Genomic DNA, 18,526 nt, shown 5'->3' on the forward strand with positions numbered 1-18,526 from the left:
CCTTTCCCTTCCCTCCCAGCCGCCAATCTTTCTCTCTCTCGCTCATTCGCTCTCTCCTTCTCTCTCTCTCTCTCTTCTCCAACATTTCTCTCTTTCTCTCTCTTCCCCTACATTTCTATCTTTCTTTCTCTCTCTCTCTTTCTCTACGCCTCTCTTTCTCTCTCTCTCTTTCTCACGCCGACGAAAGGTGATTGGCCCGCGACACTGCGCGCGCATGCGCGACCCGCGACAATTCAAACCTCCTTTTCTATCTTTATCTCTTACGGCGCCTGCGGAGTTTTACACAAATTATCAACTTCTTCGAATGAATCTACCGCACCTTCCCGCGATTCTCTTTTTCGTATTGTCGAAACAATTAGATTATTTTTATTGTTTATATCTAATATTGTAAAAATACGTAAGAAAGTATAAATCGGATTCCATTAACTTCGTATATAGCTATGTTTATTATAACTATATTCATTTTTTATTTCTACGAAATCTAGATGGATTCTATCGGTCTTACGAAGAAATACCGACATCCTCCCTCCCACGTGTTTCCATTTCTGCTAGATCGCTGTCTCCTTTTAGTAAATCATAAACTGCACCCAGAATTCGCGTGCCGCATGATCGTCGTCGTCATCGTCGTCGTAGTTGTAGTCGTAATCGTTGTCATAGTCGTTGTTGTCATCGTTCTCGTTCGTTCTTTATTAAAGCACTATCACGCGATTACTTTGCGAAAAAGTAATTCGAATAAATCGAACAACTGGTTCGATTTTCGCTTTTGAAACGTTTCTCCCCGTTGTTGAAAGATATTCGACGAAACGCTAACGATCTCCGAAGATACACGTCTAGTCCGTGTCCCTTTGCCCTGAAATTCCTTCGAGATTTGCCATGAATAAAGGAGGATATAATGAGGTGCGACGCAAGGAAGATGATAATCGATCCGTTATGAAGTTATAAATCTTCGAAGAAGAGATCGAGCTCTAACAACGGTACGAGGCTACGATATATATATTCCCTTGGCAACGTCGTGGCAAAACATTACGTCAGTAGTAAGGAAGTACGTCAAGGAACGTTGTCGAGGCCTATACTTCTTCGTAGAAGATCTCTCTATGGATCTAATAAATAAGAATAAGTTCAATCGTAGACGGTGGATTGTAAAACGATTTTGAAAAGAAGTATAGATCTAACAAATTTTTTTTCAATCGATATCGATCCTGTCATGAGCGTCGGCGAAGACCTTCATCGACGACTTTTTCAACTGTCCAACAGCTGATGAAGATCCGTAATATTTTTTATGAAGCTAATAGTACTTTCCTTTAAAAGGAAAATGAATCGGGAATGTTCTTCGATTCTTTGCATTCTCATGTTACTAATGGTTCTTCTTCAAAGAGGTCAGTAGTCTTAGTTGATGATCAATCAATTTTTCAATGATTTGTAATGGCGTGAGAAAATCAATAAGACGGCAGTTTAATTAATGTCGGAGTATTAAAGATGTCGTTTGATTTACTCGTTCTATTTACTCGATAAGTATAAAATTTCTTTTTTCTTTTTACTTTTTCTTTTTCTTTTTTTAGCTTGGGCTATTGATTGTTTTAAATGTGTCTCAATCGACGGTGATAACAAACCCTGTGACGATCCCTTTCACAATAATGGCAGTCTTGCCTTTTTGGAGTCACCTTGTTTGGGTGGCCGCAAAGGTCGAGACGGTCTGTTTCCTGCGACCGCTTGTATAAAAATAGCTGGAATATATGGTGAATTTTTTTTAATGGATAAGTGAAGATTCGTGAGTTCTACTAAATAAGTTACATTGTTTCAGACGAATCCGGTGTTTCACTTACTGTCAGAAGCTGTGCGTTGGATAGCGGAACTCTGACAACGGATTCTGAGATCATAAGAATGTCTCATTGCGGTGGTTTCTATTTTGACGATAAGTAATATAAAATTTTTTAAAACGATATAATTATAGCTAAAAACGTTCGATATAATTTCTCTAATTTCTAGATACGTTCGGGGCTGTGTTCAATCCTGTAATGACGCAGATGCATGTAACGGGACTAATCGGATCAAAGAAACATCTTTGATCATCTTGATATTATTTATTTTTTTTGGACTCGTTTAAGCGAGACGAATTCAATCTAAAGTACAATTATATCAGTCAATGAGGAAAAGACATACCTAATTATGTTTGATCATTTTCTGAACACAAATAACGAGAACTGCCACATTACGATATTTTTAACCGACCGTCGCTTTACATCGAACAAATTCAAATAATCTTTTGAATAATTTTGTAAGCTTATACCTTACGACATGTAATAACATAATTTTGCGATCCCATTTAGGCTTTTCACCGTTGCTACAATTTTTTATCTTCATTCTAAAATGTAAAATCGATAGTTCGTAAAGGAAGAACATACGATTGTCATAATCAATTTATATATCTTAATTATATCATCAAAGAAATAAACTATTACTCGCAAAACATAAGAATGTAAATTATTATTTATCCGTCTAAAAATTGACAACTTCATATTTCGTTATCATCTAACCTTTCTGAATTCTTCCTATCAATTACGCGAAGGATTACGAATCTCTGTTAAATTACGTATCAAAAGTCTATACGAATAAAAAAAATTGTGATAGTATCGGTATAAATCAATGACCTATCATGAAAAAAAGGCTATCAAATGTTATCGAACAATTTACCGAGTTTACTACACGTTTGTCATGTTGGTTATGGGACACCTTCGAATCTTTACTGGACATTTTTATGGACTTTTTAGCGAAGACACTAGAACTAATACTTGCCATGATGAATCTATTCTTCCAAGTGATGTGTTTCCTCAGGGATCTCTGTATCGATGCTATGAGAACATACTTGAATACCTTTCATGGTATTGTCAATATCATCAAAAGCATCAAATGCGATGACGTGGAAGATTTTGCCTCCGCGTGTATCGTCGTCATTCTTTGGATCGAGGCTATCAGGATAGTTATGAGTTTGGTGAAGCAGGTACGAGGAATGGTTCTGCTGTAGAAAGGATCTAGGACAGGAAATAATGGAGTCTCTATAGGCTCACATGAAATAGTGAAGAATTCATGAACAGCATGACATTGAAGGCTATGATACAAAAACCAGGTAACATGTTCGCATTTGAATCTTAATACAATTACTGTAGATTTTTATGAAAGTTTTAAATTTATAAAGAGTTATCTGGTTTTTGATTTAGCAGCTTTAAACTATCAAAAATAAAATTTACATTGCAATTTCAATGTCATGATTCTTCAGAATCCACGAACGAAAATATGGACTTGGTTTGGTCGAAATGCGGAAAAGAAAAATAATAATTCAAACAAAAATCCAAAGATTTATGGAAAACAGCATTGCTCGTGTAAGAAATCTGGCAAACAGGGTGGTCGATACGTAAAACGTTTCCAGAATATAACCTCGAAAGAAAACCTTATTGAATAAAACAAAAGGATTATTGGTCAAGGTAATATAGTAGATATTCTCTATCGATTTCCAAAATCCTAGAAAATTCGCAAAAAAATATCAGGATTTTATACATCGTCTTTATGTAAACGTTTATTATACATAACAATGTGTAAAGCCGTATATCAAATACCATTACACTTTATAAGTTATATCCTATTATATACATAATTAAATACGAAGCATAAGACATCATTTAATAAAAGAGAGACTATTTAATCTGTTTCATTTCAATTCTGTTCAAACCTTCCTTTTTTAATTATTATTAATAATATTTCGTCTCCACTTTTACATGTCCTCGTAATTCTTTCCCCACGTATTCATAAACACTAACGCGCGATTTATAAAATTCATAAATTAAAATAAAACTTAAAAAAATGTATATTCGTAAAAAAAAAAAGCGATCGCTTTATAAATATCCGTTTCGAAGTCGCCTTTTAACGAAACCGTATAATACTTTAATCCTTCTCAATGTTATGAGCTTAAACATTAGAAAATACGAAAGAAACTTTTCCATGAGATTCGAGGCAGGACCTTACCTTCTTCTTTCTTTTTTTTTTTTTTTTTTTTTTTTTCAGTCATTCACAACGGTTATAACCAACTTATGTTCAGGCCAAGAAAATGTTTTTGGCAATTGAATCTATAAATATACGTGAAAAAAAAAAATCATTCAAGTACAATGATAAACGTAAAATCGATGAATCGTATGTAGGACTCACTTCTTCTGGTGAATTTAAGATCTGAAATTCGTTTGCCATTTTTTCTGACAAATCTTCGGGAAGTAAAACTTGTAACCAAGGACCTTGAACAACATATGGTTTTTCTTTGGATACCAAAGTACCCGTAACCGAGGGTGCTACTATCGTCACAGCTGTGTGAGACAATATCGATTTAAACGTAAAATGCCTTCCGTGCATAACTCGTCCTCTGCAATAAAAAATCTATAAATGATCATCCGATATTTTATAATAAATATTACGAACAAATTTTGCTACTAACTTTATCGCTAATGGCAACAAGGATCCAGCTTCGAGGTTAAACGTTAAATGTAGTCCCGGTAAAACTTTGACACAATTAATATCAGAAAAGCCTGTATCTCTCTCTTGTTCACAAGGAGATAATCTTTCTGTTTTTATTATGGGTTTAATATCTTCGTCATCGGAATCTTCTTTAATTTCTCTATATTTTTCCGTACTCTTGTCACCGCTAACTTGTACCCACCTAAAAATGTCGTGATACTGTTTCTCTGAACATTCACTCGTAACGTCATCTATATTCATTCAAGAAAAAAAGAGAAGAAACCAAAAATATTTGTAAAGAATTATATTGATTTATAGTACCAGCACTTTGCAGAAACGCCACTTAAATTGGATCCTTCCCTCTCAATACCACATTGAATTTTCTCTGCAACGGAAGGATCCTCCTCCATAACAGAATGCATCCTTTTCATATCCGTCAGCAACCAAGGCCCGCAACCCCTAGTCGTTTTCAAAAGATTTACTACACCCAGACCATTCCAATGTTGAGCTGCTTGTAATTCCTCAGAAGTAACTCCCACAATTTGTACGAATGAAACCTAGGAAGAACATTTTATTAATTACAGTTAATAAATATATAAATATATACATATATATATATATATATATATATATATATATTATTCCATAAAAAAAGTATGATATTCTCAAGACAACGTACTTCACCATGAGGAGTGGAGACTGATGCAGGTAGTTGAGGATCTCTCCCCATTAAAATTTGCGTGATGCGACCACTGCTATTGTCCAAAGGAGCGTGCCATGAAACATGATCACCAGGAAGCAGCATGTTACCAGAGTTAAAGACGTATTTAGCTAGTTGTTGCATTACATTTGCCGGCCAGGTGGGTGGAGTCGTTTCGCCTCTTTCTCGTACCAATCTAAAGGTAAGCTCAAAACCAAAACCACTTGGACGACCTGGACCACTTTTTGGATGTAGTCGTCCATCTCCGTGCAAATCGGAAAGACCCAAACTAAAGACAAGAGAAGAAAAGAAAAAAAAAATAAAGAAAAAAGAAATATCATTATCTTTTGATGAATAATCATGCTTCAAATTAAATTGGAATTCAAAAATAGAATTAAAAGGAAATGAAGACATTTAATATTGTATAGAATAGAAATCCACACTCCCCCATCTTAAGTCAAGAAGTACGGTCAATGGCAGATTATATTTAGTCAGTACAGACGAAAAAGGGGAAAGTCTCGTGCTTCTATTTCCGATTCCTTAAGCTTTTCAACGACTTCATCCTCTCGTGCCCTATCGTTTTCTATATATAGAGAAAGACACGAACTATTAGAGCAGCTGTTTGAAATCGAAGAAGCATGGGCCACTTTAAAAAAGAAAGGAAGGAAAGATGCCCTTTAGCGAAAAGCCACTTGTCGCTCGTTATGCAGATATTGTCGGAACTCGTAGCTACGATGAAATCCTTTCGATCGTCAAGAGACTCTCTTCCTTTCTTTCTCCCTTTTCCAATTCATTCTGTTCTATTTCCTATATACTACATATATATATATATATATATATATATATATATATATATATATATATATATATAGACACTTGGATTCAACTTGACACCAACGAAGAAAAGTATTGAACGATTTAATCGGCTGCTTCTTAGGAGTAAAGAGAAATCGAAGGAAGGACCTTTTGTTAATTTTCCTTTTTTTCTCCTCTAGGAAGCTTGATTTTGAAACGACAAATGCTGCTGACGGTTTTCATAGCATGAATTATATTACGACTGGAATGAGGATAGGAACGGAGATTAAAGAAAATATGAGGATATGCCAAAGGGAAAGGAGAAGAGGTAGGAGGAGAGAAGGGAAAGGAACATCTTTAAAGTGACGAAGAAGAAGAAGAAGAAGAAGGAGAAGAAGGCAGAGATTGAAGTACACGAGATGTGCACGTGTCATGTTCATGTGTATGTGTATATATGTATATGTATATATAACTATATAGGTTCCACATAGCACGTGTACATGAACGCGCGCGCGCGTACACGAAGCTCGCGGGACTCGTACAAAGAGACACGGGCACACTTCTACCTAAACAGGGTGACATTAACGAATGCCCGACTTCCCGTTTTTTTTCTCTCTTTCTTTCGCTCGGCGTCTCTTCCCCTATGGCGCAAAAAACGAAGGGCTGTCTTTTCTGAATGAATGATGCCTCGAAGAAGAGAAAAGGAAGCATGTGGCTGAGCGATGAGAGCAAAATGAATCGCTTCGTTCGATGGATGTTTCTCTCTTAACGGAGAGGAACGTTCCCTTCTTCGATTCGAAATAACTATTCGCAAAAACTAGACGGAACGATGATTTTAATCCAATCAGTTTGAATAACAAGAAGAATACAAATGTTATAGGCTAAAAGGAGATAAATAAAAGTGCTAATATGTCGATTCTAATTATTTTGAAATTACAATAAAATCTATGAATAAATTTTGCGAATTAGAAAATTTATCTTGTGATTGAAGTACTTAGAATTAAAAGGCGAAACGAGAGAGGGAAAAATTAAAATAAGTACCTAAATAAATAGATATGATAATATAATTTATATAACAATGTTTTACGAACATTTTAAACGTTATCTTTTAACGACCACGTTTGTATTCGTAACAGAATCTTTTCGTAAATATTAAGAAACATTCTTACAAAAGAAATAACAAGGAATTCGATACTTACCTCACGTAATGCCAATGCGGTGGCACGCCTAGTTCGGGACAGCCAGGATTTTCGTACATACTTATATAGTCGAGAGGATCAGGACCACCCAACCTGCGAATAAGTACACAGGAAATTCGATTTATTTGATTGTACATCCGGGCTAGACTGGTATATACATGACAAACGAAGGGTGGCTAAATATAAGCCACCCTTTTCCTCGTCCATGACGTTTAAACTGTTGGCATTTTCGTTCTGACGCATACTAAACTATCCAACAACGCAATTCGAATTATTTTCTTTTTTCGTACGAATCAATTATATTAAATGGTGGCGCTGCTATCATCAAGATGGTAGTGATCGATTGATTATCGGTAATCATCGATCTATTTATCGACGTAAAATCATTTAATTAGATGCTTCAATGTTATCATTTCTATTTAATTAACATCGTTGAAATAACAATCTTATTATCGTGAATATCGAACAATGTATAACGTATAACAATGATATAAAATAGAATCGTAGTATTTTTAACTTCTTTGCCCCTTCCTGTTGACGTATATATACACAACTTTTCAAAACAATACTCGACATTAATATTCTTGTGAATTACGAGAGATCAACGACGTATGGAAGCGTATAATGTATCTTAACGCTAATTAAATATAATGAATGTTTCATTTGACGTAAATTAGACTTAGTACAACATAAAAATACAACGATGTCTTTATGTTATTTCTTCGCTAATAAAAATTTTTGGTTAGAAAATTCTTACCAATATTTCACAACAGCTGTGACAGTGAGAGGATTAGGTTGGTCCGGATAAATTTCTTTACACAATCCATGCAAGGCATCCAAACCAAGTGCTCTGGCTGTTGGTGGTGGTGCTTGACTAGATTGTCCTGATGAACAACCTCTATAAAACTCTTCTCTCTCGCGCATATTGGTGTACATAAAAACACTGTAATATGATCGAAAGAATTCGTCGTATTGGAAAGAATGCCCTACGACGAGTCAAGACGACGCGAAACCCTTCGCCCGTGTCGTACAAGCTCTCGCAGACGAACAATCCAGCGACGAAGACGGGCACCAACTAGTTATACAGATAGCACGTACCGCACGACTGACAAAACAAAAGCGTTTTGGGTGTGCATCCTTTGGGGAGCCACTAGTTGCGTGTGAGAGAGAGCAAACACGTGACACTAGTTCGAGATGGAAGAGCATGATGATTGGTCGACGTACAATGATGGCAGACGAATACTACCAATCATAACTTAACCTTACTTCACGGAACGATTTATCGAACGCAACTCGTATCGAAGGGATGTTTTTCTCTATTCTTAACTACTTTCTAATATAATGAAAAGAGATGAAAAGAAAAATGTCGCGAAGGTCAATAAGAGAAAAGTAATAGAAACGATTTATCTCGGGGCTCACACTGATTTTAGTTTTTTTTTCTTAACGTAACTCATAAATAATCTATCCTTCTAACAAAAACGTGTACACTCGTACGAAGATGCGATTAAGATGTTATATTTGACAAAATGAGGTTAGACCTTACGTTTTTCGTCTTTGTTGGATTTTACTTGAATCTGATTGAATGCTTGGTAGTTACGGCGACGAATAAAAGCAATGAGCCACAACAGGAGTATAAGCCGGAGGGCCCTTTGATATTGTGCAAATTTCTGTGAGTATACGGATTGTACATACTAAATGATCTGAAATAATTGATGTATTAATTTCATTGTTAATAAATCGAAGATAGACAAAGATTTATCGAAAATACATACTTTTTTCAGTCCAAAGGAATTTATAGAATGTGAAGATCCAGTTGATCACAAAGGAAATAAAACTGCAAAAGAGGAAACAGGTTTCGGTTGTGTGAAGGTATAGATCTGAATACAACATTAAAGAAAATTTCTTAAAGATCCATCAATGTTTAAATATTTTGCTTTCAGTTTGGAGGATCGCGCTATGAGGATGTTGAAAAAACAAAAGTATTCTGTACTGTATTGCCAGATATAGAATGTTTTGGTCCAAGAACATTTTTTCGTAAAGGAGTTCCTTGTATAAAATACAGCGAACATTTTTTTGTCACTACATTACTCTATAGCATATTGTTAGGTGTATTAGGCATGGATCGATTTTGTCTCGGTCAAACAGGAACTGCAGTAGGTAAATTGTTAACAGTAGGTGGTGTTGGAGTATGGTGGATCGTTGATGTTATTTTACTGGTTACCAATTCTTTGCAACCTGAAGATGGAAGTAATTGGAATTCATATGTATAGCACACACACACATATATATATATATATGGATTGTTAAAAAACTTTATATCATTGTAATATAAATACATCATTTTAGGATATATTCTACTGCATATCCGTTTCAGTATCTTTTGATAAAATTAAAATTGTTTACATTAGTACAAAGGCAGATTATATCTATATAAAAATCCTCTATTTAGGACAATGCGTTTTATAATCACTTTTATAAAAGAATCTCTCTTATGCGTTTTATATAAATTTCAGATTTAATATTTCTGTAAAAATTGCCTTAATGATTCACGAGTAATTTAACTCATTCTTGTTATTATAATATTATAAATTACTGTAAAGTTATAGTTCATAATCATCTGGGTGATAAAGCTCACTAAGTAATCTATAAATATATGATGGTGCATTTCCACCTCTGAAATTCAAGAATAAATTTCATATAATATGCTGCATTATCAAACTATAATTAATAAAATGAATAACTTACGTATTGGAGATAAATAATGTGACAAGATCAGGAGGTACATAATCAAACATCGGATTATAAGCATGAATTCTTTCCATGAGAGGTTCATTAGCACCACCTAATACACCTTGTGTAGGAGAAATATGTTGATTAAATCCATCCTGTTCATGTGAGCATAAATAAAGTGGTGAAAGTTTATATAAAGGTAGTAACACCATTACAGGTACAGAATAATGCTTTGCAGCCTGTGCAACTGTATGTGAACCAGAAATTGCCCTTAATCCTCCATTAGCCATGACAGTATGAGTACCAATGATTACTTTATTTACACGTGACATCATTGCAAAAATTGCTACATCTGATATTAAAGTAGTTTTAATTTTAGCTTTTGCAAGATTAACTGCCATTTCATGACCCTTTAAATAATAAGTAACTTTGTTATAATAAAAATGTGTAACTACTTAATCATTAAATATTATTATTAAACAAATGTATATTTACACTTAAAGATGGACCTCCTTCAGCCACTATAACTTCAAAAGCTCTTGTTGTAGCAGCTTTCTCAAAGAACTTTTCAACTAAATTTGATTTGCCAATAGTCATTATAATCTCATTGGAATGAATGTGTTCTGAAGCTTGGTGTGTAATATTTTCTGAACTATAAAATAAAATAAAATAAAATATTTAAGTATCTACAATTGAACAAAGAATTGCATCATATTAACTTACCATGTTTCTAGTTCCACTTCAAATTCATTTATATGTTCGATAAGAGCTGATTTTAGAGAAAGCACTAAAATATCATAATTAGTGTCTTGATCACGCTCAGCCGTAAGAATTTTATGTAATGATTCCTGAGGATCTGTTTCTTCTGTTCTATTTTTAAGCTCTGATCTATATTCTTCCCTAATTATCAGTAATATACGTCTTACCATATTTCCGATTGAAGCTTCAAGTGGAACTGATTCGATCAAATATTTTCCATTCTTCGTAATAATATCCATTAGATTTCTACATAATAAAATACATTTAAATTATTAAAGAGCTATTATTTATCACATATAAATACCTATTATATAATATAATATATAACATAATACATAATATATAATATATAACATAACGTTTACTATAAAACTTACTTTGCAGTATCCCATTTTGAATGACTGATAATATCTTTCAGAACAGAAACAGTAGCACTAACAATATTGTAAGCTCCTTTGATATCTCTGAAATATAAAGATGTACCAATTATTTAGTCCATTTAATATTTAAGGTTAGAATGATAAAAATTTTACCCGTAATGAATATCTTTTATTAATTTTAATACACATTCATTAATGTTGTCGACGATCATTTTCAAAAAATTACTTTTAAAATTAAATATTATAAATATAATAGTTTTTTATTTAAATATGTCTAAACACGTGTCAGCACTAGGTTCAATTTTTAAGGACGCCATAGAACTAGCAATTATTAAGACCAAAGCGTGATCTCAAAAAAAAATTATTTGCTTATATTGACTTTACTCGTTTCTATCTTATAACACAATTTCGATAAAATTGCGATTATCGGTAATAATCGATATCTACGATGTGCATGGATCGTATAATTGCAACTTGCCGAATGTTTTCAAGATGTATAGTAATGCTGGAATGCAACTAATGCAACATGTCGATACGTTGACAGTTAAATGTTACAGATTTTAGGTTACTTTCTCTGCTCAGAGGTTCTTTTTGCGTTCATCAAGTATCGCCACGTATCCAAATTCTTTAAAAACTACAAGGTGCAATCGTGCTTCAATCAAGAAATTTCAACAGAATTAATTGAAATCCATTTTAATTTAAAGAAAATAAAAGTGAACTTTTTGAGATGGACGCGAAGAAGTTAGATTTGTACTCGAATGGAGATAAGTTTGATAATACCGATTCTACAAGTAAATCCAAAAATGATTCGACAGAAGGTATACATATATCAAAAACTCTGATAATTAAAAAAAATAATCTTGTATCATGTATTTGCATGTATACAATATAACTAGTTTTAGTTAATTCATAAATTTGTTTATGAATATATTATATTGAAGGTATTAATATCTTATTTCATTCAGTTTGTTTAACAGAAAATTGCTTGCTGCCATTAAATGAAAATATAGAACAGAATAGCAGTTTACAAAATCAGAATTCTTATTCTAAAGAGGATAAAGTAGAAGTTGACTGTAATCTAGTATCGTTAAGAAAAGATAACAATCCAAATGAAAGTAATTTATTATTAAATAGAATCAGTATTAATGTGGATGAAACAAGTGTACATATAAATAGCATTCCAAACAAAGAAGATGAAAATTCATCATTGTCAATGAATATTGATCTTCCAAATGAAAGAGTTTTTCACAAATTATCTTCCAATAATTCACTGTATATAGATCATTCGCATAAAAATATGGATAAGATTTCTGGGACTGAAACAGGTACTAGTAACATATGTGAAGATAATGTGTATGATATTAAATTAGAAATACCCACAACCAAACAGTCGTTAATTACTAATGTTGCTCATGATTCTTCGACAATAAAAGATTTAGATTCATTGGCATTGAATGAACCAATAAATAAAAAAATTTTAACAAGTTTGCAAAGTAATAATGATGATTCTACAAAAGTAGTAGAAATGAATATAGCATCGAAAGAAGAATCTAATAAAAATATGGAACATATAAATAAACATGTTTTACCAAATTTGTCAGAAAGTACAGATAAAGAATTTAAACAGCAAAATAAATTACGATCATCAGAAGTTTCAAATGAAAAAGGAAAAGTAGATGTTACTTCCATATATCGACCAACTCTGAATGATGATAGTAGACTTGTAAGGATACCACTGCCAACAAATCGAATGAGTTTAGTGCAATCTAATGCACATTTTATAAATAGAAGTCGAAATTTTCTGAATTTTATCACAGAAAAATCCACAAATATAATGGAGAAAGCATTATTACCGCAACATTTAACTATGAAATATACTGCGGGATATACAAATAATAATGAGAAGAAGAATATAGATGGGGATTCTGTAAAAAAAGAGTTATCATCAAAATGTTTAATGCTTCCCAAAGAATGTGATACAGTAACAAAAATCATAAATACACCGGTTGTATCCATAACAGAACAGAGCAAAAATGGCGAACAAAAAGACCTATTGAATGAGAACAATTCAAAATATCAAGTTTCTTCAATGTTCAACTCATCTTCTGTTGACTCAATTGATGGTACATTAACAAGTATTAAAAATAATTCCAAATTTATCAATTCTGAAGAACATATTACAACCCAAGCAACAGAAGCTTTAATGACAACAGATGGTAAACATAATGATTATTTTAATATACTATTGTATTTTCATTTCAATTACTAATTGTAAATACTTTATAGGTGAAATATTGCAAGAAAATTCAGCAGAGTGTCAAAATCACTCAGTTAATAATGAAAGTTCTCATGAAACAAATTTATTGGAGCATCCCATATACTTAACACTACTGAAAGATTATGCTAAATTAAAAGATAATAATACAAAATTATCAGAAAAAGTAGAAGTCTTAAAAACAAGAAATAACTCATTGGAAGCGGAGAAAAGTGGAGAACCTTATAAAATACAAATCGAGACATTAGAAAAAACTGTAGATAGATTAACATATGAATTGCGTGCATCATTAGCTACCCAGGACATATTGAAAAGAGAACATTCTGCTGCTAATAAAGAAATGGAATCTATGGTAATAAAGTATGCAGTTAGTGAAAAACAATTGATTGATACACAAAGGTATATTGTCTGTGACAGAAATGTTTTGAAAAAAAATTTGACAAAGGAGAGTTTTTTTTTTTAATATTGTATCTTTAATAGGGCAAGGGAATATGCAGAACGTAAATTGAAAGATATTACAAAAGAGCAAGAACTCTTGCAGAATAAATTACGACAGGCTCAAGGAGAGAGAACTAGAATATGTAATATATTGGATGGGAAATGCCGTGAAATAGGTGATCTTCAGAAAGAAGTTGAAAGACTTAATGGAGATGTACAGATGAAAGAAGTGAAACTCAAGTGGTCACAAAATAAATTAAAAACGGAAATGGACTTACAAAAAGAAACACAGCAAAAGCTTGATAAAGCTTTGGTAAGAAAAGATATTAAATAGATTGTAAAACTTCAATATTGTTAAAAAAGATTTTCGTACTTTAAGTTATGTTTTGTGTTATATTTATTTCGGTTACATTTATTTGTCGTGTTGTATTTAATTTTATAGAGTAGAATTAATGAAATGAAAGAGGAGTGTGAACAAGTACGTAAAGAAACACAGGAAACTATTAGAAAATTTCAATTGTCTGAAGAAAATAAAGCTATAACATTGGATCAACAGCTTAAAGAGCAACAAGCACGTTTAATTTTAGAAAGATATGTAACTGAAGACAAGGAGATGCTATGTTTACAGTTACAAAAAGAAGTTGAAACATTATTGCATAGACAGCAAGTGTTAATTGAAGAGAACAATATACTCGGTATAAAAATACAAGACTATGAAAAAAGACAGCAAGAATACGAAGATACCTTTAATAATTTGAAGGTTCTAGCGGATCAACGACAAACGGAAATTATTGATTTGTTGCAAAGAGTTTCACAAATTGAAGTATTAAAATCCCAATTACAAGAGTAAGTATTTATATTTAATGATTTAAAAATAACAATTTTTTATGTAAAAATTATTTATATCTACAAATATTTGGTTGACTACATAGAGCAGAGAAAAGTCTAAAATCTACGATTGCTGAATCAGAAAAATTGCATTTAATAAATAATGAATTAGAATCTGATATGCATGCATGTCGTTTACGCGAGGCTGCTATGTTAGATTTTACACAAAAGTTAACAGATAAAAACGTATGTCTTCAATCAGAATTTACTGCACTTGAAACAAAAACTAAACAGCTCGAAGAAGAACAAGGTCCACTTCGTGATCAAGTGAATAAATTGAAAAATAGAACTAAATTGCTTGAAGACAATGTAATATCTGAACAAAAAAGAAGATTAGAAGAATGTGAAATTTTAGCAAAACACGTGGCAGAACAAACACAACTTGTTCAAAACTTAACACAAAAGTTAGAGGATAGTCAAGGGGAAAATGCAGTACTTAAGAGAAAACAACAAAGAAATATGAAAGAAATAACGCGAGAACTGCAGCAGTGTCGGAAAAAATTGGAGGCATTTCAATTATCTTCACCTAGTAATTCAATGAATGTTGCATCAAGGACTGATTCAAATACATCCCTAAATACAGGTTTCATAATTTTATATTATTTGTTTTTTCTTAACATTACATTATTGGTTTCTGCTTATTAATATCGACTTTTAATCTGATTAATGTTTTCATGTGTTGTTATAGGTGAAACAGTGAATGGTGCCTTATCTGATAACTGTACCAATGGTGAAAATTGTATTCATTTAATTGAACCTGCTAAAAAATTATTAATGGATCGTATCGTGATATTACAAAACGATAATGCAAAAAAATTAGAAAAAATTGATTTCTTGGAAGAACATACACGAACATTAGTCGAAGAAATACAAAAGAAAACAAAGATAATACAACATTATATTTTACATGAGAATTCTGGTGCCATGGGTAGTAACGAAAGAGATAGATACAAGGTAATTAATTAATTTTATAATAATTTCATTGTCATTGCATCTAAAATATTTTAAAAGGTTTTCTTTGTTCCAATTTAGTAAAAATACTTTAAATAATATTTAGAAATTAAAGCATACTAATATATATAGTATGCCTTTTATGTTTGTCATTATAGCATATCAAAAGCAGGAAAAATACTGTAAGTTACATGTAGGATTAAATTTTCAATTTATATTAACTACATAATTCATAATTTCAATAACTACAAGATGTATAATTCTACAATATGTTTTTATGCTATTATATGTAAATTAATGCTGTATTTATCTTTTTATATAAACTATAGGCGGAATTAGCAAAGAATGGAGGTATAATGGCATCTGTTTACAGTCAAAAAGTTTCAGATGACAACATGACTTTAAAACTTTCTTTAGAAATGAATCAAAAATTATACGCCGTTGTTGAAGATACATTATTCAAAAATATGGCTTTGAAGGTAATTGAAATGCATTATATATACAATTAAAGGTAATTAATGTGTTTATATATATATATGTATTTTTTTGTCCTTTATAGGATAGTATTAATACTTTAGGTGCAGAAATAGCGAAGTTAACAATACAAAATCAACAAAGACAATTGACGAGTTAGAAATATTGCCATATAACTTTTTTTTTTTATTTAATTAATAATTAAATTTTGAAAACACAAAATTTTGTTCGAACAAATATTGACGATTGCTATATTTTAAAGGCACGAAAAGTCTAAAATTTAATATATAAATGACAAATTTTTTACAAGAATGAGCGTTACTCATAACATTATTTTAAGCAAGCAAAAACTTAATGCACTGGATTACTTTATCGTAATAAGTTGATTTCTATATAGTAATCAATGTTTTTTTTAATGTGCAAGAAACGAGAAGAAAAAACGAAAAATCTTAAAAATGTAAAAACTCCATGTCACAACTTATACATCTAGAATGAAAATATTATCTAGTCCTTTTAATCGAAACAAATTATAATCCAAAAGTTCATTGCAGTTTTAAATATCGTCATTAACAAATTTTCTTTTATATAAAAAATCAATTTACCATCTAGTCACATTATATCTTAACTTAATATAATTACTTTGATCAAAGAACAAATGAAATAAATGATGCCAATAATTTATATTTAGATTTTCTATATGATATATATTGCAGATTCCTTTCTATAAGTTTAATTGTTTTATCATCATATTCATTATTTTATTATTTCATATATCATGAAATTTTTATCTGTTTTATTTTATTACTTTAAGAATATGATTGCAATCATGTATGATTGTGAAATTTGTTAATAACTTATAAAGTAATAGAATATTTTTTTAAGTCTTGTACATAATATTTAACTTGTATATAGTAAGCGCGCGAGCCTGTACCAAAGTATATTAATTAAAAAAATACATTGTATATCGTAGTTAAAATATTATTAAGAATACATGTAGACATTACAAACAGTATCAAATTCTACAAAATTACGTGGAAATATATAAAAGCATCAAATTTTTAAAAAACACTTACCTGTATCTTGTTTTTTTGAATTTATATCATAAAAAAGAAAAAAAATAATAATAAAAAAAATATACTTCACACATACATACGTATCGCTTAATTTTTATCTTACCTATTTTCCATACTAAGAACAATTTCCTCATGTAATTATTTACAGAAGATCAAGAAGCAAAAAAATATTACAATCGAAAGTGAAAAATAAACGTAGAATCTTTCGAAGTATTCCTCGCTATACTTGTATACATGTCGTACTTGCAATAATATATACATTCCGTTTTTATTACGTAAAACAGTATGGATAGATATTGTCAAAGAATAATTTAATAACGTATTCAAAAAGGTTACATACGAATTACAGCCTAAACATCATTTACAATTGAACGGTCACTAATAAATTAATATATTTATTCGATTATTAAATCTTATTAATCCTCTTTTGAATATTTACTTGCGTTATGATTAACAATTTTTGTATTTTTCTTATAGTCTGATTAAAATGGGAAAATCGTTTCGTATTAAAAAAAAAAGCGAAACAATTAATAAAAAAAAAAAAGCTGCATACCTTCGAATTTTTGTGCCCAAAACCTAGATAAACGAAAAATAAAAAAACAGAGAAAGTGATCGTAAAAATAATACAAGTTTGCTTTCACACGTTTAATGACAATCTGTACTACATAATATAAAGTATTTGATTATAACAAGACAAAGCAGACCTCGTGACTTTGTAATCTATATCTTTTCTCTGGCAATTATGAAACTATTACATTTTTACTCCTTTTAACGAGAGGAATACACCTATTATTTGCAACCGATCGAGTTGTAAGAGAAATATCGCTTATTAATTTCTCAGTTCTATTTGCCATATGTAAGACACATGATTTCCTCGGACAATAATTTTGCTCTTTCCTTCCTTTCGTCCTTTCTTTCTTTCCTATCCCTTTTTTTTGCCGCCCCGTTATTTATTTATTTTTCTTTTCTTTCTTTTTTCTCTCTTTTTTTCTAGTTTCTGATTTCCATCGTCGTTCTTTCATTTCACATACACCATTCTCATATATAATTTTAATATACGTATGTATGTTATATACATTATGCACAGCAGTTACGCTCTTACAAAGCACATCCTATAGAAATTTACAATCGAGTGGCAAACGTAATGATTTAGCTCGAGAATAGTAGGTACGTGTATGTATCGTTTACGTATATATGTATGTGTATATTTATATATTGCTTTCTGTACATTGTACGTGTTAAATACATGTACATATATTCTTATACCCTACGTTTATCCTCGCGAATGTTTTTATTTATTTTCTTTTTTCTTTCTTTTTTGTTGTTATTGTTGTCGCTGTTGTTGCTTATTATTATTGTTGTTGTTA

General features: G+C 31.3%; 6 protein-coding genes across 7 annotated transcripts in view; 4 read left to right on the plus strand and 2 right to left on the minus strand.

Annotated features, from left to right (window-relative positions):
- Positions 1-144: 144 nt before the first annotated feature.
- LOC124423153 lies at positions 145-2,472 on the plus strand. Its single transcript, XM_046960596.1, has 4 exons — positions 145-1,376; positions 1,560-1,736; positions 1,802-1,916; positions 1,987-2,472. The coding sequence occupies exons 1-4, from the start codon at positions 1,280-1,282 to the stop codon at positions 2,102-2,104; spliced, it is 507 nt and encodes a 168-aa protein (XP_046816552.1). The 5' UTR covers positions 145-1,279; the 3' UTR covers positions 2,105-2,472.
- Positions 2,468-3,846, plus strand: LOC124423151. The gene is made up of 2 exons (XM_046960594.1): positions 2,468-2,998; positions 3,275-3,846. The coding sequence occupies exons 1-2, from the start codon at positions 2,654-2,656 to the stop codon at positions 3,455-3,457; spliced, it is 528 nt and encodes a 175-aa protein (XP_046816550.1). The 5' UTR covers positions 2,468-2,653; the 3' UTR covers positions 3,458-3,846.
- On the minus strand, positions 3,545-8,297 carry LOC124423146 (suppressor of fused homolog). The gene is made up of 7 exons (XM_046960589.1): positions 7,949-8,297; positions 7,192-7,284; positions 5,177-5,486; positions 4,819-5,054; positions 4,478-4,699; positions 4,198-4,405; positions 3,545-4,118 (listed from the first exon to the last, which is right to left on the minus strand). The coding sequence occupies exons 1-7, from the start codon at positions 8,125-8,127 to the stop codon at positions 4,053-4,055; spliced, it is 1,314 nt and encodes a 437-aa protein (XP_046816545.1). The 5' UTR covers positions 8,128-8,297; the 3' UTR covers positions 3,545-4,052.
- Positions 8,298-8,530: 233 nt separating this feature from the next.
- LOC124423150 (TM2 domain-containing protein CG11103) lies at positions 8,531-9,901 on the plus strand. The gene is made up of 3 exons (XM_046960592.1): positions 8,531-8,860; positions 8,973-9,060; positions 9,132-9,901. Exons 1-3 carry the CDS (start codon positions 8,718-8,720, stop codon positions 9,459-9,461), a joined length of 561 nt encoding a protein of 186 aa, XP_046816548.1. The 5' UTR covers positions 8,531-8,717; the 3' UTR covers positions 9,462-9,901.
- On the minus strand, positions 9,488-11,532 carry LOC124423148 (translation initiation factor eIF-2B subunit beta). Its single transcript, XM_046960590.1, has 6 exons — positions 11,214-11,532; positions 11,058-11,144; positions 10,645-10,926; positions 10,417-10,573; positions 9,937-10,331; positions 9,488-9,864 (listed from the first exon to the last, which is right to left on the minus strand). Exons 1-6 carry the CDS (start codon positions 11,270-11,272, stop codon positions 9,792-9,794), a joined length of 1,053 nt encoding a protein of 350 aa, XP_046816546.1. The 5' UTR covers positions 11,273-11,532; the 3' UTR covers positions 9,488-9,791.
- An 18-nt stretch (positions 11,533-11,550) lies between these two features.
- The window catches only part of LOC124423141 (coiled-coil domain-containing protein 186), a 9,095-nt gene continuing 2,119 nt past the window's right edge, over positions 11,551-18,526 (plus strand). Inside the window, exons 1-10 of one of the 2 annotated variants that reach the window (XM_046960578.1) lie at positions 11,551-11,878; positions 12,026-13,276; positions 13,347-13,734; positions 13,816-14,086; positions 14,216-14,619; positions 14,706-15,244; positions 15,350-15,615; positions 15,771-15,794; positions 15,942-16,091; positions 16,172-18,526. The exon at positions 16,172-18,526 is cut by the window's right edge and continues 2,119 nt beyond it. In XM_046960578.1, coding sequence (XP_046816534.1) covers positions 11,788-11,878; positions 12,026-13,276; positions 13,347-13,734; positions 13,816-14,086; positions 14,216-14,619; positions 14,706-15,244; positions 15,350-15,615; positions 15,771-15,794; positions 15,942-16,091; positions 16,172-16,246 — 3,459 coding nt within the window. In that variant the 5' untranslated portion in view covers positions 11,551-11,787 and the 3' untranslated portion in view covers positions 16,247-18,526. The remainder of the gene's footprint in view (positions 11,879-12,025; positions 13,277-13,346; positions 13,735-13,815; positions 14,087-14,215; positions 14,620-14,705; positions 15,245-15,349; positions 15,616-15,770; positions 15,795-15,941; positions 16,092-16,171) is intronic. The other variant, XM_046960579.1, reaches the window with a different exon arrangement.

This window comes from Vespa crabro, chromosome 3, assembly GCF_910589235.1.
Source record: "Vespa crabro chromosome 3, iyVesCrab1.2, whole genome shotgun sequence".
Taxonomy (NCBI): domain Eukaryota; kingdom Metazoa; phylum Arthropoda; class Insecta; order Hymenoptera; family Vespidae; genus Vespa; species Vespa crabro.